At 30.1% G+C, this 25,555-nt stretch overlaps 1 protein-coding gene across 1 annotated transcript in view; it reads left to right on the forward strand.

The window, feature by feature from the left end:
• The first annotated feature begins 822 nt into the window (after positions 1 to 822).
• Positions 823 to 25,555, forward strand: part of LOC112693218 — a 32,252-nt gene continuing 7,519 nt past the window's right edge. Inside the window, exons 1-2 of the mRNA XM_025568194.1 lie at positions 823 to 1,471; positions 14,531 to 14,980. Coding sequence (XP_025423979.1) covers positions 1,295 to 1,471; positions 14,531 to 14,980 — 627 coding nt within the window. The 5' untranslated portion in view covers positions 823 to 1,294. The remainder of the gene's footprint in view (positions 1,472 to 14,530; positions 14,981 to 25,555) is intronic.

The raw sequence follows: 25,555 nt of genomic DNA on the forward strand, positions 1-25,555 counted from the left end.
ACGGTAAAAACATTTTTGTGATCGCTGTACAGTAATATTCACTTGTACGATCGTTTCCACATAATATTATAATGGGCCCGGAGATTAACCTGCACTCGACGTTCGTGGTCGCCATAGTCCCCCCGCGACATGTGGAAACATTATGTTCGACCAGTGTTTCCCAACCGGGAGAATTCCTAACCCTAGCTAGGACGTTTGGCAGGTATTACTATGTGTGGTATAGCGATTACGAAATGATGACATTTGCATTTTTTTATTGAAACGTAGAATGTACAAATTTAAGAATCCGTAAGATTAGGTACGATAAGCACGTTTGACTAGGAGGGGCATGGAATCAAGATTGAAAAAGTAATCGTCCCATTATTTCGGTTGTGTCACGTTACAGTTAGAGTTTGAACATGGGATGCAACGTTAAGTGGTGTTTATTAGATTTAATCGAATTCGGCTAAAAATTAAAATCGATTTGGGGTAGAGGTTTATGGAAAGCTTATTAGGGGGAGGGAATAAGAAAGGTTGAGAAACACTGCCATTAGACCTTAAGACCCGAGTACGGGGCGGCCACATTTGGTCGTCCGGGACCCTCGCAGGTACCGGTTTTCTCGGATAGACGCTGTCGAGCGGAAGGGTGAGAGGGGCTGGGAAAAAACCCCGATGGTAATCAGTTGTTGCACAGAACATCATCAGTTCCCCGCTGCGGTGGTGTGCTCGTGCGGCGGGTGGGAGTGTGCAGCAGCAGCAGCAGCAGCATAGTAGGTAGCGGCGTTGAAACGTCAGTGGCGACCAAGTGACGTGCGTGCGGAGGAGTAGGAGGTGGACAGGACGGAAGGGGTCTGCTGCTGCTGCGTGTGCATACACCTACCGGCGATGATAAGCCTCCGGCACAACACATGTACGACTCGCGCACGTCGTTCAGTCCGCGCACGCACCAACAACATACGCACTATATGTATATTTAAAACGCATTTCTTCTTTATTTTATTTTTTTCCCCCGTCGCGTCATTACAATAATCCCGAAAAGTGTCGCTCGCCCGACCCGGTGCAGTAACATCCGCTCAGCTCGCAGTCCTCCTCGAGCTCCGTCCGTAACGCGTTCTTCGCCGTGTTTACACTTCATCGTACACATATCGTAGTTAAAAAACAAAAGAAGTACACACGTGTTCATTATATTTCTCTCGTCGTGATATTTTCCAGTGGATTCGCGAAATCCGAGTTCGTGCGCCACAGTGACCGGTTATACCTCTGCTCTGCCGACGGAGCCCGTTTCCGACTATATAGTCCGAACGAAATCCGCACGATGATGATCTGTCACCGGTTCTTCCTGTTGACTGTCGCGTTTTTGGCTTTTTACAGCATCGCCACCGTTGCCACTGCCACTTCAGGCCGAAACATTTGCGACATTTGCGCTTGTTCACCTGACAACGTAGCGCCGACGACGGTTAACTGTTTGTGTTCGAATGCCTCCAGGACAAAGGTAATAAGATCCACGATGTAACATATTTCGTATTATGATGTACGGTTTACGGTAGTGTCGAAGTTGTATCAATGTTGAAAAAAGAATAAATGAAAAATCTCCAACTCGGATACCCCCATATATGTTTGCAAATATCTATAAACATACGACTAATAAGGGCATCCAAGAGTTTATCAGGAGCGACGTATACAATGTTTCAATGTGGGTTGATTTTGATTATTTTTTAGCTAATTTTATGTTTTTATTTCAATCGTATGAAATAGTGGCCAGAGAACCTAATCTTTTTTTAATCGACGTGAAATGTAATTGTTTTTTTCCGCGACGTTTATGAAAGTCTAGAGACCGTCTTACGTGATATCCATTCCTTATAGATCCGTTACTGTAGCAGGTTGACACAAGTTTTGGAGTCCTCAACATCGCGGTCGTAAAATAATATTGTCGTTGCATTGAGAAGGATTAGACACCTGTAGTACGCGTCATCGATTTTGGACCCCGTTCGCATTCGTCATCGGAGGGTGGCTTCCGAGAACCGGTTTTACCGAAGATGCAACGTACGTAATGTTGTGTTTATCGTACGACGTGTCACTTTGTTTCCACTCTCCGCGGTTCAGCCGTTAAAACCTCGACTACGACGTTCATTTATTTATTTTTTTTCCAAACGTTTTCCTTGACGCACCGAGCGCGCTGGCACACCCTTCACAAGAATTTTTGTCGGGATTCCAAACCAGGACGAATCGGACTGTCGTGTATGTATATAATACGGAATCGGTATACGACTTGTTGATCTGTTCCGCGATGGTTCACCACAAGTTGCTCTTAACAAGGGCCGTCGTGGTTCCGACGCTGTAACCATAATATCATGATATCATGAGTTTCAAACTTGTGTTATGGTAATATTTGTCTGTAGTTGTCGCATCAATAGTTTATAGAGGTACCCATCGACAGTCGTCGTGCGTTTTATCATCTAGGATATTTTTATTTTTATTTTCGTATGCATTTATGAAACGGATAATTGTTTATAACTAATTAAATACATAAACAATGCATGTCATATTATTGTTGCGAACTTATTTTCGTTCAGTTTGTACACGTTTTATTATACTATTGCGCTCTACTCGATGCCTGAGTCACGATGGTGTTTTACTCGGTAAATTAAATAGGACTTATGGGAGTTTTCAAGTTTTTAGTCGGAGATTTCTCTCTTGCAATCTTTCTTTCTCCGTCTTCGGGGATATATAATAGCACGTAAAATTACCAGCCCCACGACCATTACGATGTATAACACTTTCGTAATTTAATTTCAAAAATCACCTGTCCATTAATTATGCAAAGTTTTCCTCCATTAGCATTATCATTAATATTTCTCAGTAGTGACATATTTTTTTTATTATTTACGGCAGTTTTCAATTAACATTGAATTATATTCATTGTATTCGTATAATATATGCATTAAATATCTACTCATATTGAAAGAAATTAATTCTACCTATGTTTCAATGGGAAATTTATGACGTGAATAAAATGTATAAAAAAAAATCTCTTAAAACAAAATCAAAATATAAAATTCTATATATATATATATATATATATATATATATATATAATCAATTTTATTCGTTTTCACGATTTTATTGAAACATGTGCCTTATGTCATTTCTGCAAATGCGTCGTTAAAACGTGCACGATAATCATGATTCATATAATTTGTTTAATATCGATACAATTTTATGTGCTATTCTATACAGATATTTTACATTCCCTGAGTATAATTTTTCATTATTACATCATATAGTTATGTAAGAAAACTCGTGTGTTTATTTTCTTCAAATTATGAGAGATCGATCGATTTTAATGTTATTGTTGTTCCGTTAATAAGTTTTGGTGAATCATTTAGAATACCATAATATTGCTCAAGATATTTTTTAAGTGGCTAATGAACAGTTGATCAAATTCTTAATAAATAAAATTAGAGGAACATTGTGCAAATTACATTAAATGTAAATATAAATAAATATAAATTTTATATTATACATAATTGAAAACATCCGAATACTGAAGGAAAATAAATATTGGGCATACAAATATTTATGTTAAAAGTCTAATCGTTAGACACTGAACTTACTGCAAAAATAAATGCTCTAGATAATAATTTTTCAGTGGTAATTGTTAGTGATTTTTTTTTTTTTTTTTTATTCATAAGTATACACACAATTACTTGAATAAGAAGCCACCCATTAGTAATACTTAGCTTGGTATATATTTACAATTGACGGGACATTTTTAATTTAAATGCTTATGGCACCATTTTCTTTTAAGTCTGCGTTGTGGGTTTTAAAGAAGTGTAAAGGTATGTAATTATTTTATTAGTGGGTTGGAGTGATTTTCTAGTTTGGCAAAAAACCGTAAGTAAAATAATTCCGCTTCAGTTGTAACAGTTTTAATATTTAAATCTTGGTGAAGGGTTAAAATAGAGATATAGAAAGGAGCATTAGTGATATTTTTTAGAGTAATATTTCGAAAGACTTGAATTTTATTCAAATTTGATTTTTTTGCCGATCCCCAAAGTTGTAACCAATATGTCCATAAAGGCTTTAGAAGAGATTTGTAAATTAGTAATTTAATTTTCAAACAAATAAATTTATTTTTAAATAATAACGTTTTTAATGACCTAGACTGAGCGTTAAGGATTAATTTTTTAGCTCTAATATTTTTGTTTCATGTTAATTTTTAGTCAAGAATTAAACCTAAATATATAACAGCATCGAGGGGTGGTTATATTATTGATCGAAACATTTGGATAGTGACCATATCTAAGAGTAAAAGTTGTATGGCCATTTTTCATACCATTCAGATTGTAGATTTAAATGAGACTGTAAATTAGTAGAGGCTATATTTGGATCGTTATGAACTGAAAATATTACTTTATCATTTGCATAGTCGGCAATTGTGTTGTTTGAAGTTGTGGGCTGATCAGAAGTATATATATTAAAGAGTATGAGTGAGAGGATACTACCTTGAGGTACACCGGCGGTAATTGGAGCTATAATTGACGTTGATGATCCGCAGCGTATTTGAAAATAGCGATTTGTAAGGTAAGATTTAATTAAAAGAAAAAGCAGTGAGGGTAAAAATTTCCGTAATTTAAACAGTATGCCCTTGTGGCATACTTGATCAAAGGCCTGAGATATGGCTGTGTTTAGCTCTGAAGCCGAACTGTGAAGCCGGAAGTATATTTGTTGCGAATATATGTGGTGATAAACGTTTAAGAATAAGCCTTTCATAGATTTTTGAAAGGTTGGGTAAGAGGCTAATAGGTCTATATGAGGTTGGGATATCCGGTTGTTTTTCTGATTTAACAAACATATAACTATTTGTGAAAATGTATTAGAAATTTATATAATTGGCGTATATCAGATTTAATTTTAGTTTTTAACTAAGATAGAAACACGTATTCTAATCACTGGTTCAAAGGTCACCGCGAGTATCAGTGCCTTGGAAGTAAGATTAATACGTATTTTATACTATACATTGTACCTCTTAGCTAGCATTTACAGTTATAATATAAAAAATTGGGTTCCCCCTGTGGTACGTGGGTTTAACGAATTGATCTGACAACGCAGGGTTTAAGTGTTAAAAAACCACGTCAAATGGTAGAAGATTCGAAAGCTTCGACACGGATAAGACACAAAAATTCGAATATAACACGGGACTCTTAAAAGTGTGGGTACAGTACCACTGTCCGCGCGTGACATAGTTGATGATGAAAATAATTAAATTACACTGCTGTCCAAATACCATGTTTATTGAATAAAATTACTTTTTTGAAAGTGCATAAAAAAAGCAAAAACAAAAATAATTGTTTTCTGATGCTCCATATATCTCTTTCCTGGGTTTTTTTTTCAGTTTTACATCTTAATTATCTTTACCTAGAAATCAATTGAACAATTTATTACGATAATGTAAATATACTGACATTTAGAATAATAATTAACTCTTACTATTTGAGCGCTTGAAGTCAGTCAGACAACATTTACTAGTTATGAATATAGGAAATTAAGTTCATTGAAATATTTATAATAAATAAATATTTCATAATATGTATTATCTTCATAATCAAGTGCTATAAATTCTTCATGCATTATATTTTTGAACTCCAGGGTTTGTATTCGTATCGATAAATCATAAACTGTAATGAAAACAAATTAGCCTTTATTGTGTGTTTTAATTAATTTTTTAAAATACAATATAGATGATTTAATCTTAATTTCATTCAAAACCACATCACTGTACATACTTCTAAAATAATAAACGTGCTTTTTTATCAACATCTATTTTTAGAACTTACTAAATTACTTTATTTCAGTTTCGAACTATAATGAGAAGGGTTCGGGATAGGATTATTTGAACGGCTTTAATTTATGTTGACATTTATGTTTTCAGTACATTTTCTAGAAATAAAACACGCTGAATTCGACCCTATCCAAATACATTTTACTAATTTATTGTGAAGCTGGACATAAATAGTTGATATATATAAATTAATTGAAACAATGTTGGATACGTATTAATTTCTTCGTATATAAAACATTTGTGTCCGTTTAATTATATAACTAAATTATTTGAATTTTAATTAAATAATAAATAAAGATGAAATGTAATCATGCGAACCATGATAGTTGAAATTAAATTTTAGATCTATTCAAACGTATTTAATTTCAATAAATATTTATTTTAATAAATCAAATATTGTATTACGTCATCCAATAATGTATTATATTTTAAAAATTGGTTTGAAAAATAAAATAAATCATTAATATTGATCGAAATGGGTTATATTTTAATATAAAATATTTGATATACATATACTTCTGTGTTTATTGATAGAGAAAAATATTCTAACAACTGTTTTTATTATTATCACTCGTGAACATGTCCGATCCGAGCACGTTATAGTTCTAACTAAAATTTTCTTATGTATATGGCAATATATAATTTGTTTAAAGTTTGATAATTGTAATAATAAAAAAACGTTTTGTGTAAAATACATATAAACTTAGAGCTATTATTTATTTAAGCTATGAACACTATGGATTATTTTTCTTAAATATTTTACACCGCAGAAGTTATAAACGACATTTAATCAAATGTTAACTAATGGTTTATGCATATGATTTGTTTAAGGCACAGTTAATTTATCACAATCGTACTGAAAATAGTACAAATATGGTACACTTCCGACTTCCGAGTTCAATATTATTTATCAGTTTAGTCGGCACTCATTTCTATTGTACCAATAGCAAAGAGCAAACACGTTTCATGGGATCATTATGTCTTTACTTAAGATCGGTTAATTACATTATTACTCAAAGTTTTCGATCGCCTACATCAGCGAATTATATCATGCGCTTATACGACACACAAGTTTCGTCCAAGTTTTCGAAATTTATAGCCTTAAAAGGCCTCGGTGCATAAATCCGGAATTACATCCGGTGGTTCGTCCGTTGTGATAGTGTTGCATGATAAGTTTTATGATTATTATTTTCATTCGTTGTGTTGTCGGAGGTCCTTGAATGATCACAGAATTAGAAAACAGCGTTATTTCCTTTAATCGCACGAATATTATATAATTTACAAAGAAAAACTATAACTAATTACTTATAACTATTTGACTATATTAATGTTATTCTATAACAATTTAAACCCTAAATTTAAACTGTGATATGAACACGTCGTATTAAACATGGTTATCAACTATTGGTTATAATAAAAAAAAAATAACCTATGAATCGCAATATAATTAACTATTAGCCCAGAAATAAGAACACTAATAAAAAAAGGACCAAGTTGTAAAAATGTCTGATCTAATTGATATACGTTTATTAAAGCCTATTATCTTAGGAAAAAATTTAATAATTGTTAAGATAAAGAACTCGATAAAAAATTATATCAAAAAGGGATTAAATAATAAAACTTTAATTAGACATATAACCTATTTTATAGGATCAATAGAAAAATATATATGTGGAATTCAAGTACTTTCATTGAATATAATTATAGAATATACAGTATATAAAATATAGTTGACATTTAAATTAATATTTACATTTAGGACATTAAAATAACTTAACTGTATGGTTTATTTAATGATAATTAGATTAATAGATAATTGTGGATAGTAATTTTATATTATGTGTGCTTATGATTTATTCTCTCAGCATCGTACGAAAATATAGTTCCGATTAATGTTATACAATTTTATTTTTAATCAGTATGGATGAGAAGTATGAAACGGAAAACTATTTATTTTTGTTGGTAACTTTATTAGATTCCGGTTTTTTTTATCATTATAAAAAATATAAACACAAGGCATACAATGAAACGCATTTATTTCTAAATAGTATATTTTATCAACATTAAATGTCTCTCACATGACATGGTTAAAAGTGTTGATCATCGATGCAATGCACTAAAATATCATTATTATTAAATTATGTAATATTATATTGAAATATAATTATTATATTTCACTGAAAAATGATTAATGCCAGTACATTTTTCTTGATTCTTATAAGAAATTATGTTTGTTAACGATAATGATTATTAATAATGGTATTTTGTTTGGCATGTACATTTGAAAATTTTAGTAAAAATATATCATATTATGCATATGGTCCTTATATATTTTTGTTGCTAAAACTGTGTAATTTAAAAGTAGCTTCGTAATGTATAAAAATATTTTAGTATGTAAATAAACTGAAATCATGAGTGTTATTTATTAAAAAAAATATCTAGTACATAAATATACATTAAAATTTGATAAACAATTGCTTTGTTCTAAACTTCAAAAATCCATGCAAAACTTTTTAATTCCTTATCACGTAATATTTATAAATTATTTGTTTTATTTATTTATGTAAAATCAAGATCATCTTTAACTATGGTAAATGCAATATTTATAAATACACTGAAGCTGAAATTTAAAAGAATAATCGGATTGTTTTTAAACTTTTCATCTGTTATACAATATTTCAAGTCTTATGTATGAATGATTTATATATTTATAATAACTTATAAAGTATTTTATGCTAAAATCTTCTCATTAGATATACCAGTACTAAAATTGTTTATTTCTATAAATTGTCAGCGCATTGTTTAAATAACAAAGCAATGTTGATTTAATAATTTAAATAATAACTTTTGCTTAAAATTTGATAAAAATATTGACAAATTATATCTTATTACCTCAATGAAAATAGTTTGAATATAATTTTACAGTTTTCATGTACTCATAAAATATTATAATTAATGACTTTAACACATAAAGTTATACTAATTCACAAGAACAAACTATGACTATATTAATATACATTAGATTAATGTTTTCCCAAAGATTTAAATCTAATCTAAATTAATGTTGTTGCAAAATTTGTTTGGGTTCTTTGAATTTGATAACAGCATATATTCTCGTCTCGTGTGTTCATATAATTGTTTTAGGTTCTTCAACAAAATGCGTCTTATCTTTAAGAGCTAAGAACATTAAAGTTTATGACCTTTTATAATGAAAAGTTACTAATTATTTCCATTAAAATAACGGTGGATTTAATTAGGAACGAACTGAATGTATCTAAAGAAAGAGTTTGAGTTAAATTTAAGAATTTCGATAGGTACTTTTTTTTGTTCGCTTAAATATTATTATAACAGGTTAATTAATGCACGGACAATGTACAACTCACACATATGGTTGCAAAAGATATCGTAATTTTGATGTTCACTGGGACAATATTTTGATGGTAGTATATATTACGGTTATATCATAATACAAATTACTTGTATGCGTGTATATTGTTTGAGATACACCTGAAAGGCTTTATCTAATCTCTATTAAATGTATTTGATTAATAGATCAACGTTCAGATTTTACGATAATCAACGTGAATTGTTCAAAAATAATAACTATCATAAGAATAACTCTAGATCTTCAAACCGTTCATCATTTTAAAGTCCCTCTCCCGTTTAACTTATTTTTTTATTCCATCCCATTTGATTTATTATTATTAAAAAATGGTTTTGTCCGTTGCCATTGTATGCAGACAAATCGTTAGAATCCTATATACTCAATGTATTGAGTAATGTACCTGATCACAGCCAATGGACACATTATAACATTAGAAAAAGCATTTTTCTTTTTATATGAAGGGTGAGATTAATACGGTTTCTTTGTGAGCACACCGTCTAGATAAAATGATAAGCATAAATTTAGCTTTGAAGTAACAATCGTATTCCAAGAAAAAAAAGTATTTAAAACGAATGGATTATTTTAATGATGTTAAATATTATAATGGTAAAATTGAAAAAAAAAAACTAACCGAAAGAAAAATAAATATTTATCTAACCGGAACAATATAGTTTTATACGTCATGAAAAATATTACATATTTTATTTAGACAAGTAAAAATTATATTTTAGTTCATGGAATAATTAAGGTACCTAAATCATATTCAATACTATATTTTAATTGATTAATTTTTATTAAATAAGTTAAACAGGAACCAAATTTAACTTTTAAATTAGAAATTTCGCAGGTTATATTTGGACGACTACGATTTTTTAGTTAGACAACGAATTATTGCAATTATGACTTAGTTTTAAATTTCAATGAAGTATTTTTTTTTTTTTTTTTATATATAGATAACTTCATTACTTATTAGTTATTTGAAATGATATAGGAATTTTTGGACTTAAAGTAGATTACTCTTTTTAAAATGTAATACTTTAATAAAGTATGTTAGAGATAACTAACACAACTCAGTATGTCCTTAATAGTTAAATATAAATAGTTGTATTAAATTAATTAAAATATTTTCCTTTTAATCTATATAAAACTCATTTATTGCTATACATTACGTTTCATATATATCATGATACATTTATCAACATTTTAACTGTTTTCATTGAAAATTCCTCGATAATCGTGGACAATTTTTTAAATTTAAATGAAAATTATGAAATTTGTATACAGTATTATGTTTATTTTGAATAGTTTAATTGATTTTATCTGGCCATTTATTTAGAATTACTGAAGGTAATTTCAAGTTTTAAAATTTAACTTAAGAAATAAAAGTTTATATGTTTATAAGAACTTTGAATTCTGTTTCTAAATGCATTACAGTTTGTAAAAAACATACATATTTCATTCACCTTCTGTAATATACGACATAAAGTTTAAACGATATTCTCAATCGTAATCATTTTATCGCGAAATTCTCAGAAAAGTTATAAAATTAGTTGTAAAACTTTAAAAGAAACAGGGAATTCCTGCGTTTCGTTTTGATGCCGTGTGATTTTCTTTTCTTTTCAGTCGAATGTTATTGATATCCGAACGGATAACGTTTGTCAACGTTTATCGAAACTATGGCAAACTTAATGATTTCCGTGTGATTTGTCATGTCGATTGAACACTAATAATATATTATTCATGCCTTTGTTACGGTTGTATTTGTTTTGTAAATCGGACTGCTGAAATACGTTTTGTAAGTATCTGAAAGCAAAAACTGAATTAACACGCGATCGTATGACTAATTCTGACTTAAACTCAATATGTTTACTGGTTATAGTATAATCCTTGTTCTAACTCTTGCGATGCCATCTTTTTGTTTTTAATTTAATTTATAGAAAGTTTTCTACAACTATTTTCCTTGCTTCTCCGGTGTCATTGATTTGTGCGTCTCGCGGTCTCTTTCAAGGAATTTGAAAAAACTCATTGAATCTTAAGGCTTTTATGATTTAATTTATATTAAAACATCACGTGCACATTATAGTAAAAAATTAATTGTTTTGTTCTTCTGAGAGGTCAATCTGTATTTTCCACTAAACAAAAAACCTAAAGCCAGTTGTATAATAGTTTTTATTTTTACGCTTTATGTTTAACTTTACTGATTAATCACATTGTTATAAACATAAATCCGCCCTTTAGCGTTTACCATTTCATCACCGTATTTCAAATTAAGGATTTCTCAACCAACTCTTATACTAGGGGTGCATTTTTTATTTTCACAGGCCCATGATTAACATTGGCCATAAAATCGAAAATAAATAATTTTAATTTACATTACTTTTTTAAATTTTTTAATAAAAATACGCAAAGTTAAATCATTAAAATGAGCTGTTACCTGCATTTTTTCATGTAAGAAAAACTAACGTAATACAAGCGAAATACTTATCCACGAATATAGCCTAATCATATTGGCGAAGGGTGGGAGGGATAGCGTAATATTTCCTCCTGTAGATTTATTTATATATTGTAAACTGATAAATTTACCGAGACTAAAGGAAAACGCTTGCACAATGATAACTGTCAAAATTAATAAAATTTAAAACCGACTGGCATGTAACTGGATTTAGATTTTATGTACTCGGTAGTATAAGCATGTAGGGTATTGGGGAATAGTACTTTATTTTTTGTTGTTTTTCAAGGCTTATTTCTAAATAGACCAGTATAATAATACATTTCATCGTTAAATTTTTTATTAACCATTGTAACACGTTACCAATCACCATTAATGCTGATTAAATATGTCCCTAATTACTTAAAAAAAAATGCATTTGAATTAACTGCAATATTTTCCTTGAACAAGTTCATATTTAAAATAAACTAAAATATATATTAATATGAGTATATATTTATATTTATTAAACGAAACGATAAATTGTAAATGTGGGTATCAATAGGATCATTATCTGCATTGAAAATTATAATATTCTCTTTCCCTCTGGTGGCTAAACAGTATGGTGTACACTACAGAACGACTGTCAGTTAAAGCATTCAATCATCGTACAATCATTAGTGTTTCTTTAACCATTTAATATTGAAATATTTAATGTATAAATGTTAGTACAAGTAATACAAATGTAAAACGTGTTCGTCCTTATTTTGATTGCTTAATATTTGTTATAATGTTGATTTTTTTAAATGAATTTCTTGCGATAATATTTGTTACATATAATTATAATTTTTACATTTATCACAATATTATACTATTTTAAATTGAGTTGTTAAATAGTTGATATATGGTCGATTAAATATTATAACCAAACAACCAAACTATTAAAAAATTTATATAAACAAATCAACTATAATTAATCATTATAAGAGTGCATTTTAAAATATTCTTACAATATATTTTTAAATATTAATCATAAAATTTGAGACATTTTCTTTTCCTTAATTTTATATTTATAAATTATAAAATATCGTGATGCCTTAAACGACCAAATGTATTGGTATATATATACTAGAGTGGGTCAAAAAATTGATTTTTTAATTTCGGTATTATACTAGTGCGGCAAAGTTGCAGTTCGGTATTCTGTACATTTGCAAAATGTATCGAAAATCGAATAAAGAAAAACATGTCAGTTTGGTTCAAGAGCCTGGTGGACAATACATGGGGCGTTTGACGCTAAAAAGTGGAAATGGAAGCGAAATAGCTAAGAGCATTATGTGTTATTTAACACAAAAATGTAGACTTCGAAAAATTGATGTCTATTGGTTGTGAAGGGACAGCGACAAACACTGGATAGGAAAACGATGTTATCCGTAATATTGAGGTTAAAATGGGCCATCCTTTGCAGTGGTTTATATGTTTACTGCATTTTAATGAACTTCCTTATAAACATTTGTTTCAAAATTTACATGATGAAATAACCGGATTAACTTGTTTTTTCGAGAAAATTGGCAAGCAGTTGGTTTACTGCGAAAAACTTCTAATTGCTAATTTTGAAACAACTGATTATGAAGATATCAATATAACCAAAACTGATTTGAGCTAGAACCAACAGCACTTACTTGATATTTACAATGCTGTTATAATAGGAGAGTGCACGCCTGACCTTGCTGTGAAAGATCCAGGCCCTCTCAATCGTTTTAGATGGTTAACATGTGCAAATAGTCTTAAGACCCTAATTTTCTGAAACTAATATTTCCTATGAGCTAAGACGCTGAATAGCTACATTATGAAGACGTACTCTCTAGTATAGTTTGACTTTAAGAGAAATCATTTTGTGAAATATGGACCAACTCATATATTCAAAGTTATTCAGACGACACGACAGCTGGCTGACAATTTGCGTCAAATAATTGATTCTGTGATTCAGAGGAATGTTTTTTTTGTCACCTAGAAAATATGTTGTTAGCAATGGTAGTGGATGATAGAGTCCATGTAAGGGAGCTAGCTTTTCGAAAATTACTAAAAACCAGTTTGCAGACACCCAAAGTAAAATCGGTAAGAAATGTTCACCCCAAATCATTAACTTTAAAGCTGCAAACTACACTGAACTTATTGATTGGACCAACTGTAAGCTTTTGTCTCCTCCAATAATGGAAAATTTTTCTACAGAGAGTCTTAAAGAGCTTCTTCATACAAAAATAATATCAGAGTTAGAAATTAAAAATCATTTTTTTTGACCTACCATAATATATATAACCGTAATCAATAAGTTTTTGCCATTGGTTTTTCAGCATGATCGTTCTTATCGCGGAAAATGACAACACTTAAATAAGATTCAGAAAAAAAATATACTATCAAATTTTTACCTAAATTATTGACTCTAAACAAATAAAGCACTTTAAAATCGAAACACATTACAAGCATATCAAACAAGTACAAAATGTGTCATTGGTGATAGGATGGATAATTTTATTTTAACAATTTAATAAAAATCATTATTTTTTATTTAAATGAATTATGATTATCTTTTATACAGATCATTTTAGTTGAGTTTATTTTTATTTTTAGTATACTATCTTCATCATTATCTAGATAAAAAAGTATTTATTTAGGCTCAACACGGGTCCTGGGCCAAATGTCTTAATGATTATGAACAGTACGAGAAACTGTTGACACAACTACGATTGTACGTAACGATTGTTATCGCACGAAATGCATGCATATATCAACGTACGTTACTCTTTAGGAGTGCGTCCCTATAAAATGGATTAAAAAAAAAAAAAAGATAAAAAATGAAACCCGGTATTAACGTGCGATTTTTGTTTTTTTTTTTCAGCTGCCCTCGTTCCGGCCGCAGGACGCAGAGGTGCTGTCGTCCGCGCGGGAACTGACGTTGGCCGGCTACGGGCTGGTGTCGCTACCGCCGTCCGGGCTGACGGCGTCCAAGTCACTGGCGCGCGTGACGGTGCGCGATATGAAGCTGTTTCACTACACGGCCGGCCTGTTCCCGGCGCTGGAGAGCCTGACCATCGAGGACATTGGCGAGCTGGTGCTGGACGGCTTCGGGCCGGCCAACCGCACGCTCCGGTACCTGACGCTCCGCCGGATCGACTCCATCAGGCTGGTGGCCGGCACGGTGACCGCGGCCTCGCCGCTGCGCCGCGTCATCCTCGACCGGGTCAACGTGGACGAGATCGAGACCGGCGCGCTGGACATGATGTTCGTCGGCCACCCGGACAACGGGCAGTCGTCCGCCGCTGACGGGTTCACCGTCGTCAACTGCACGGTAATATCCCGCACCGATCACCGGTCGCGCGTACCCGTAACTCCTACCCAACGCATTCCCCTCGAGGACGTTTTTTCAAACGTTTTGGGCGCCTTAGTCCCTGGCGTCAAGAGGCCTACACCGAAATTCGGCCCCTTGATCTCACGTGCTGTGTCGTAAACCGTGTCGGTTAATGTCGGTTTAGTTTCGGCAGTGCAATAACGTTCAGCTCCGGATCGGACCTGGAATTCATTAGACCACTGCTGAAATAGTCACTATCGGTAGAAAATTTCGGTTGGATTAGGGTGAGGTCGTCGGCAGATAAACTGTCCCTCCTTCCCTATTGTGCATTGCTTGAAATTCGTGCGATTCTCCAGCGAGAGTTAATCGCCGAAATTTGACGAATACAAATATTTTGATCGAAAATCTACTATTGATCAATCGTTTGTCAGATTACACTGTACTCAAAATGCATTCGTTCATAATAAGTTGGCTTAAAAATAAATTAAGAAAATAAAATATGTGCATATATTGAGGAGAATCATTCTAGCACACTGTGAATTCCACCGTATTCGGTTATTAACCAAGTTTGTCAACTGAAGTTCGTTCACGACGTACATAATAGACAGTATGTAAATAGTTAGTTTTCTCACGAAAATCAAAGCTTTCTTTTTGATTGCTTACAATTTTTTAGTAAAATTCCCTCTTGAGAACAAACTTCACTAGAGAGCCGCTCAACCCAATGACATAGGTACATAATTCTCTATACAATATAATTTTTTCCTCTGCTCTATGTTAATAATATTTTTATTCAGAATCTAATATAATTTTCTTGTTTTTTTCTAAGCATTCTTTCTTTATAACTATAATTTTTAATTAAGTTTGAAATATGAACTAGAATTAAAACAAATTTTACACTAAAATGAGTGTAGTAGTATAAAATTGATGTAGTAGCTATATACAATATAGAATACAATTTAATAATAACAAAAAGAATAACTTAACTAAATTGATTGATTAAATATTTACTTTAATATGCCAAATTTTTTATCATTCGTCATGAAATTTTTCATTTTGTCATTTACAAACAAAGATTATAATATTCTAAGCTCTGTTTATTTTGTTGAAATTACTTTATTTGAGAAGGAGTAGTGTACATTTTTGAATGTATACATACGATAAATATATATATATATAAGTATATTTATCGTATGATTAAATGTCATTATAGCAATATTTGTTTGGCCAGAGTTCATAATATGTAGATATTTCATAATATATACATATATGTGTACATAATAATAAATTTTGAATTATTATGAGAACTAAACCAAAAAAGAGATGGTAAGATACTATTAAGAATATGAGGGCTGTTGGTGTATGCGTAGGAAATGTAAAAAATCGAGACAAGTGGAAGCTTAGGACAAGGGTGGCCGACCCCAAATAGTCGAAAGAAAGGCGAAGGAGAAGAAGATGTAAATTGTATTATTACATAAATTATTACTCTGAATATTTAGTTATTTTAATGACCTAAAATTGAATAAATTTGTGAAGGTGCGTAATTAAAAGTTATTTTAATGCTAAAGTTACGTCTACAATCTTTGCCAATACGAAAATGTCAAGAGTAGTAAACATCTCTACATCGTGTAAAACCAATATAGCTTATATACTGACTCTACAAAGGGGTTTGCTGTTAGAAACATATTTGATCAAAATACATCAAAATCAGTAATTGAATTTATGTTTGAAATGCTTTTAGCGTTAATATAGAATATTTTGAAAACTTTAACTTTCAAGTTGATTTAAAAAAAATACACATAAATATATTTGGAAAAATTATGATTAAATTTAATATTGTAGATGTAGACTTAAAAAAATTAATGTTTTCATTAATTTTATGATCGGTAAATAATCTTTTACGTCATAACAGTATTTATGGTATTTGTATTATTACTTATATTTATAACAATAGTTTTAATTACAAATTAATAATTATGTTTATTTTAATACACCGAAGTCCAGTAGCTTTGAAACAATGTGGTAAATGTTTAGTTTTGTATAATTTATAAATGTTTGAAAGGCAACTAAATTTAATTTCCATCATGTTTTATTGATTATATGGCAAGTATGGTGGTGAAAGCAGTTTTTAAAACAACTTTAATAATTTTTAATTTATTTGTATTTTAACAATAAATATTAATTATCCTTTTATATTATTCACAAAACATTTTAAAATAATTGAGGTGAGTTCTTACATTTTAAAATGATAATAAATAACATAAAAAAAACTTTTCTAATATTTAAATTATAAAATTGAAAATCATAATTAATATAGAAAACTAAGTGAAATATTTTGACACTGCAAATACTGTTATGCAATATAAAGTAAAAAAATAATTTTATCTTTTATTCAGTTTTCCCGATGAAATAACGTGTTATTCGACATGTTTCAAAACATGTATATATTTGTATCCTCTCTGATTCCGGCCACACATATAGCATACTGCATACCTGTTCATTTAACTTACCAATAAACCGTAAACTTTGTTCCGTATAATACAATCGAGGAACACCACAAACAATATAATGTAATATCGTATATAGTTTAGGTAACAGTCAGGAGTGGTTCGAGGGGGAAGGCCCTAGGGGCTGTGCTCATCCACAGTCCGTATATCTAAACAAATTTTAAATTGTCAAAAAAAAATTAAAAAAAAAAAAAAAACATTATACAATCGACTATTATTGACACGTAAAAGTGTATAGTTGGAGGTATTTTGGTGTATGACTTGTAGTATGTACCTGTTATTTATACAGCTTACAGTTCTGTTTCTGCGGTGCAACTCGTTTGCGCACAATTTAAATTTTTTACCTGAATATCGATGACTCGTTTGCGCACAACGAAATCAGTCGTTTACCTGTAAACGGACGATTCGTTTGCGCACAACATAATCACTAAATAACATGTATTTTATATTTTTAAATTTGGACTTACCTAAAGTAATTGAATTATCGGTACAAATTATCAGCACAAATTACCAGCATATCAATATCAATATACAATGATTTAAAATAATCGTCGTGTATTAGGAAAGCGTAATACTTTTAAACAGTCGTTTGCCAGAAAGCTGTACTATAACTACTAACTGTATTGACTATGGATATCGAAATTTGTGATGTTTTTGAAACGCGTCGAGGAAAAAAATGTTTAAACATAGAAAGTTATAAATTTAGAAAATTCCGAACTTTAAAATTTGGCGATAAACATTTTAGGTGTACAAATAAAAAATGTTCCGTAAGTGCTGTAGTTAGGTTAGTTAATGAATCATATAAAATTTTAAATATGACAAACACGCATACCCATGACGAGTACGATGACCGAACAATTCATCGAGAAGTAGTAAGAAGCAAATTGAAACGTAGAGCTGAAGAGGATTTACATATTACACCAAATAAACTAATACGCCGGGAATTGAAAAACAATGATAACTCCGAACATCTTCAATATAGCGATATGAAATTAATTCGAAGATCCATGTATGAAAAACGAAAAAAATCCTTTCCAAACATACCGAGATCTATAGAAGATGCTAAAAAACAATTAGTTGATGATCAGCATAATCTTACTTACAAAGGTAATAAATTTTCTTTCGTTAGTAATGATGAAAATATATTTATATTTACTTGTAAACAAAATTTAGAATTGCTATAAAGTGCAGAACATGTTTTAGGGGATGGGACATTTTCATTCGCTCCGAAATATTTTGTTCAACTTTATACTGTTCACGTATTTAAAAACAATTTTTATGTTCCTGTGGCGTTTTGTTTTTTAAGTAACAAACATACTGATACTTACATCAATATGTGGAAAACATTACAAAATATATGTATTCAAATTACTGGTAATATAATAAATTTAATCAATTTTCATGTCAACTTTGAAAAATCTGTGCATAATGCAGTATTGCAAATTTTCCCTTACTGCAAAATTACGTGTTGTAACTTTCATTTAGGGCAAAATTGGTTTAGACATATTCAACAACATAAATTATTATCGAGCGAGTACTTAAACAACGACTCAGAAGTTGGCAAATGGATGAAATGTTTTTTTGGAATAAGTTATTTACCTCCTGACGAAGTTTCTGATGGATTTTGTGATCTTATGTCGATAGCACCAAGTACTACGTCTAGTAATATTTCTATATTTTTCGATTATATTTTAGAAAATTACATTGTATCGGACAGCAATTTTCCTTCAACATTATGGGCTTGTAAACCTACTAATAATCCTAAGAATACTAATGGTGCAGAGAGTTATCACAAACAATATAACAGTCAGTTTTACACTGCTCATCCGCACATACATCAAGTAATCGACGTCATTATTGAAATTCAAAGTGACACTGATTTAAAAATTAATTCGATAAACAATAAAATCATAAATTTCAAAAGAAAAGAGATAATTAATAAGGAGATACAATTGGAAAACATTTGGAATGAATATAAAAATAATATTATTAGTCGTTTAACTTATATAAAGAAAATTGGACTTAAATGCCACCATTCTAAATTAGTACAATTTTATAATAGACTACTATTATTATTTATTAAACCTACAAAGCATATTTTTTAAAATATTTTAATTTTTGTAATATTAAATTAATAATTGACAATATTGTTTACACGTATAATCATTGACGTTATTATTACTTTTATCTGTATTATATTGTTGTATATATATCTTATTCTCGCCGATATCTGGTCGCTTGATGTTAAATTATATAACAAATACTTAGAAATGCAAAATAGTTAAATCTTAATTTATATATATACAATATGCACATATATTATTATTTTATACAGTCTATTAATTAATTAAAATTAAGCAAAAGAAAGGAAATATGCTCAAACGAGTTGTACCTTTATTATTTAAACCTAAAATATGTGTGCGCAAACGAGTTGTGATTTTGTGCGTAATCGTGTCGTAAAAAGGTAAATGTGCGCAAACGAGTCGCACCCCTGTTTCTGTACGGACTATAGGAATACTGAATAACTTACTCTCCACACTTAAGATAGTTGAAACCTGACTTCGGTCAAGGATGACCGAAGATGTACTATCAGAATTATGTCTCGTTAATGTACATAATAAAGTAAATGTTTTAGATCAAATAGATCACATTATGAATGTTTTTGCAAATTCGAAAAATTTGTGAAAATTGATTTATATTTGTTATTAAGTTTTATGTAAATCATAACTAAGACCCCCCAACCAAGATTTTGGAATCGCCCCTGGTAATAGTGATAACTTTTTGGTAAAATAATATTAAAATGCACATGCTGTGTGTTCGTTCTCATTTTAGGATATTATTATAATCAACGGAACTATAGAAACGGTAGGAAAAAAAAAGACATTGTAAACAATAAGACATCGGCTTCCGATGTCCTGTAATGAATTTTAAATCTATAGACAATTTATGAGTACCACACACGATCATGCGGGCCGGTAAAAAGTGGTATATAATTATAATAATATTTTACGACTACCGACAGTATTCAATTATAATAAAAGCAGTGAATAAAAATAATAATATCAGCAGTAATATTATCGTCATATTTTTATTGATTGTTGTTTGTTCATTATTTTACCGATGTATGACACTGATTACTACTTATCGAGTTTCGTGTAATTAAAATGTTGCGCTATTATATATGGATATCCAATGACTCTAATAACACACCGATGTATTAATTACATGATAATAATAATAATAATAATCATAATGGTCTATATTAATATTTGCGTTATTTAATGAAAATCATATAAGACTTGCTTTTAATATCAAGTGGGTACGGCAATTTCAAAAACTTTTTGTACAGAAACCACGTTTTATTTGTTTTGAACCTTTCATTATAATTATATTTTTGTTATTGATTCAATATGTTATTAAAAACAAAATATAAATTGAATTAATGATTCCGAACAAGATACAAAAAAAAAAAAAAAGCAACAGTATTTATATTAACTAAACATTCTACCGTATGATGTGATAGTTTTTAAATTAATGGATTTTGTCAAAGAGTTTTAATATTGAAGTATACGAGTTGTGATATTAAATTGAGCACTAAATTTAATTTGCAATATATTTTGACATAAGTAATCAAACTTCGAAGAAAAATGGCGCATGACCCATTGGCTGTATTGATTTGTTTGCTACTGGTATTATTTTGCTAGCGAGTTTTCCCTCTTTAAATATCTCAGAATTCGCTTAAATTTGCCTCAACCAAATTATACCGATATATAAACATGAAATAAATGATAATAATTAATTTTAATCTTGCTCACAATGATGGATGCTTTGTTTTCACAGTAATTACAATTTTCGTTGTATTCGAGTTTTAATAATAATCGTTAAAATAATAATGTTTAAGATAAACATTTTCAAAAATATAGCAAAATAGCTCTATGTATTAAATACTTTTAATATTAAAAATTGTTACAGCTCGGTGTATTAATTTTCAACCATTTGAATAATTTATATAGGCATTTCAATCTAATTTGAAAACTATTTTTAATAAAATATGGCAGCCAAGTGAATATTATTACATGTTGGGTATCATTGTATGGGTGGAATACAAAAACAGAATGTAATCCATACAGCTTTTATCTCGGTTCTTAATCATTACACACCGATGTAAAAATGTGTGCTTGGTTTTTCAAAATGTATTTGATCTAGTTGGAATATTATTTTGTCTATCGTTTTATTCATACGAGGATTAAAATTATTTCCAAAATTAATAATTTACAAAATACGAGTATGGTTACAATTTACCAAAGAATATAATTATTATAATGCATATATAATCTTTCATCTTTAAATTTATATATTTTCTGACAACTCGTTATTACGATGTTTTAATTATTAATATTATTATTTTTAGTTATATTACAATGTCAAATGATAAAACGATTTCAATTTTTTAAATAATAGTCACTCCATTCTACCGATTTGAAAACAAATGATTGTACGCAAACAAGTTACAATCTAAAAATTTATTTGAATTGAAATCCAATACAATTAAAAAAAAAATATTAAAGATAAAAATGTTAGTGTTAAATTAGTATAAATGTTCTTAACTTGTTATTTATTATTCGAAAAAACTATAATATTTGCATATTGTCATCGTGTACACATTTCACACATGACTGTTTATAAAAAATATATTTGTATCTATAATCCGTAAAATCAATGAATAATCTGGGAGTAATAAAAAAAAGGTTAAAATATAACACAACGAAATAAAAAAATGTACGTACACTGTGTTCAGAAATATGTTTATGGGATAAATTAAAATTAATAATGTATCGATGAAAAAAATACAATTAATACGGTAGAACTTCAATAATGATGAAAATTGATAAATAATAATTAATGAATTATTTTTCTTAGATTTATTTATTTATATCATTGTACGTTAAATTACTATAACGTAACAAGGAAGACCTTCTACTCGACTTTATACGTTATTATCAGTGACAATGAAAATACGACCGTTAATATAGATAACACACCATGTTAAAATATACATAAAAGTTAAGATTTTCTCCTCTCGGTTCACCTCCTTCTTTCCAGTTAACAAACACGATATGATATATCTTAACCTAAGTAGGTAATATATTTTAACAAGAAGTTTTCAACAGACAAGTTCACGGGAAAATTGCGTAAAGTTGACGAACAAAGCAATCTTAATAAAATGCAAAACGTTATAAAAGTTCATTTTTATTTCTACTACAAAATTGATCGTGAAACTTTGAACGTTAAACGTTTGAGACGAATTTTCCCGAAAATCGTTAAATATTAATACGACAACAATAGAAGAAGAAGGGAACAAATATTGTAAACAGAAAATGTCGCGTTTAAATATTATCCGAAAACTTCACGTACCCGACAGCGTTCGCGTATGGAAATGTGATACGATTCGGGACTTACTGTTAGTTTTTAGAGACACTAGAGTAAGTAGCTATGGTGCGCAGTCATTCCACGATCATTTGATATTATGAACAATGCGATTCATACTATAATATCATATCGGTGTTGATTGATCGCGTTATAACGTTTTAGTTTCCAATAGCACTTGGAACATGGTCAAAGTCGATGATTTTAACAATATATATTATTTTCGGTGTCGTATGGAAATACTATATATTGTTTAAAAACGGTTTTTACATGTCCGCGTACCGAACTCGTCCTCTTCCCGGGCCTCCTTTGCCCCGTCGTTGACATACATATATCTTGTTTTCGGAGAACTGTACTTGTGTATTTTTCACAATGACTTTAAATTTCAATAATGACTGTTCACCGCTACGGTGTGACACCATCGAAATAGGTCGCGCGTTGCTGGACAATCTATTGTTTAAAAGACGGCACAATACTATTATTTGAATTTTTTATTTTTATTTTTTTCGTTCACCTTATTTTTACCTTTACGACTGTTCCGCCGTGCCCGAAGAGGTCAACGTATTTAAAAATAGGATATGATCAAACGACCAGTTAGCTACTCGTACACGTATAGTTTCGATTGCCGGCGATTTACGCGCGTGACGCTCGGCACGTTACCATTGTTTTCGAAATGTCAACGGTCCGTGTTGTTTTGTTTTTTTTTTTATTTTTTATTTTTCTACGCAATATTGTAATGCAGTGCATAGTATACGTATAGGATATTATAGGTAGATGCGATGGTAACATGACATTATTACAACTTGCGAACACCGAAAGATCGCATGAAATCGTGTGGCGAGAACGCCGATCGAACGTGTGTTGCTATTACTTTTGTGAAAATGCAATCGTATTTTATGACGATTCGTTCGAATATTGATTGCGCCACTGTACCTTTGGATAAAAATGTAATTACGATAAAAGCGTATGTGTGCGTTATAAGAATTAGCCCCGAAAGAATTCAATTATTACCGTTTAACGTCTGGGAACAGCGAACTTATTACGTCGTGAAATGAAAGCGAACGCGTTTATTTCTGCGTCGGTGGACCTTTTAGGGCTCGAATGTATTATACATGCATGGGAAGCCTACCGAGAAACTTAGAAAGATGAAAGAAAATCATATTATTACGACCGGAGTAAACGGCAGATTTTCTTTTTTATTGTTATTTTATTTCGAATTCAATAGTATGCGCACAACGAAATAAATTCCCTCCTAAACAAACTTTTAATACTTTTCTATAAATTACTGTGACGTGTATTGTTTAATTTCATTTTTATGTCCGTACACGAGATGTTTTTAGTTGAATAAAACCTTTTAATATTCTGGAAGGTCTTGGTTCTTGTAACTTACTTTGTATACGGATTTAAATGTGGTTTCAAAACGGCTTCTTCTTTTTTAATATTATTTTTCCCCTTTATAACGTTATGAATAACGACAGTCATAAATAGTTCCTATACATTGTATTATAATAATTTTTTTTCTTATACTAATAATAATTATTAATAGTAATAATGTATTATAATAATCGTTGATTAACCTATACTTTCAAAATGGTATATTTATATTCATATAGTTCCGAAGGTATAGTTGAATTCATTCCAGATTAAATATAATTTAGATAATGCAGTGAGTTTTCGTGAAACTGATCTTAATAAATGTATACCTATATAAATGTTTTAAAATGTTTTTATTATGATTATTTTCGATAGTTGACTATAAAAATGAGTTTCGAGATAAATGTTTTTACATTATAAAAACTCGCTTAAGTAATTTAATATTCTGTGTTTAACTTTTCCCATCTATTTTTGTTGCAAATAAATCATGTCTCTTATTATTAATTTTTTTCATCATACATTTTAATTAGTGAGATGTTCTATTGTAGGTGATATTTTATGCAAGTTTATTTTGGCACAGTTGTCAGTATATAGCTACCCGGTCGGGGAAAGTGTATTTTATTAATTAGAAACTGAGTTTATTTTAATTTCTAAAAACAAAATGACAATCACAACGTTACATTTGTAATATATAATCACTCTTTATTACTCAACATGTAATTCTACATGTTAAGCTGAGAAAAATGTGTTCTGAAGCTATTCTAACCGATTAAGTCAGTATTAGATTAATTCAAATTAATTAAGATTTCGTCGGTGTTGGTGAATCACGGCGCTATCCTTAATTCAACTACGAGTTACGGCCCTAATCTACAAGAAGGACGTACAAATTGCCGGCACATAATAATTACCACACTTCATAACAGTCTATTAGGTATCACCCAGGAGACACCACGGGGTAGGTTAGTTAAGTTATCAAGTTAAATTTTATTTCTCTCCCATATTTTTTGAACACAATTCATGAATTGTTTTTTTGCTGATGAGCGGTAATTTTATTTATTTATTTATTTATTTTTTTGGTTTGTTCGATGGTTGGACAAGAACATAAAACTCAATGATTTAAACGAAATCGAACTGTCTTCTTTCTTCTTGTTTGACCTTTACCATTTGTTCTCTAACGAATGACTTTTCTTCGTATACTCTACGTTGATAACAATAATAAACATGACTTTACTAACAAAATGTATGAACTATAAGTAAAGAAAAAATGCAC

This window comes from Sipha flava, unplaced genomic scaffold (genome assembly GCF_003268045.1).
Source record: "Sipha flava isolate LNK unplaced genomic scaffold, YSA_version1 82_pilon_pilon, whole genome shotgun sequence".
Taxonomy (NCBI): Eukaryota; Metazoa; Arthropoda; class Insecta; order Hemiptera; family Aphididae; genus Sipha; species Sipha flava.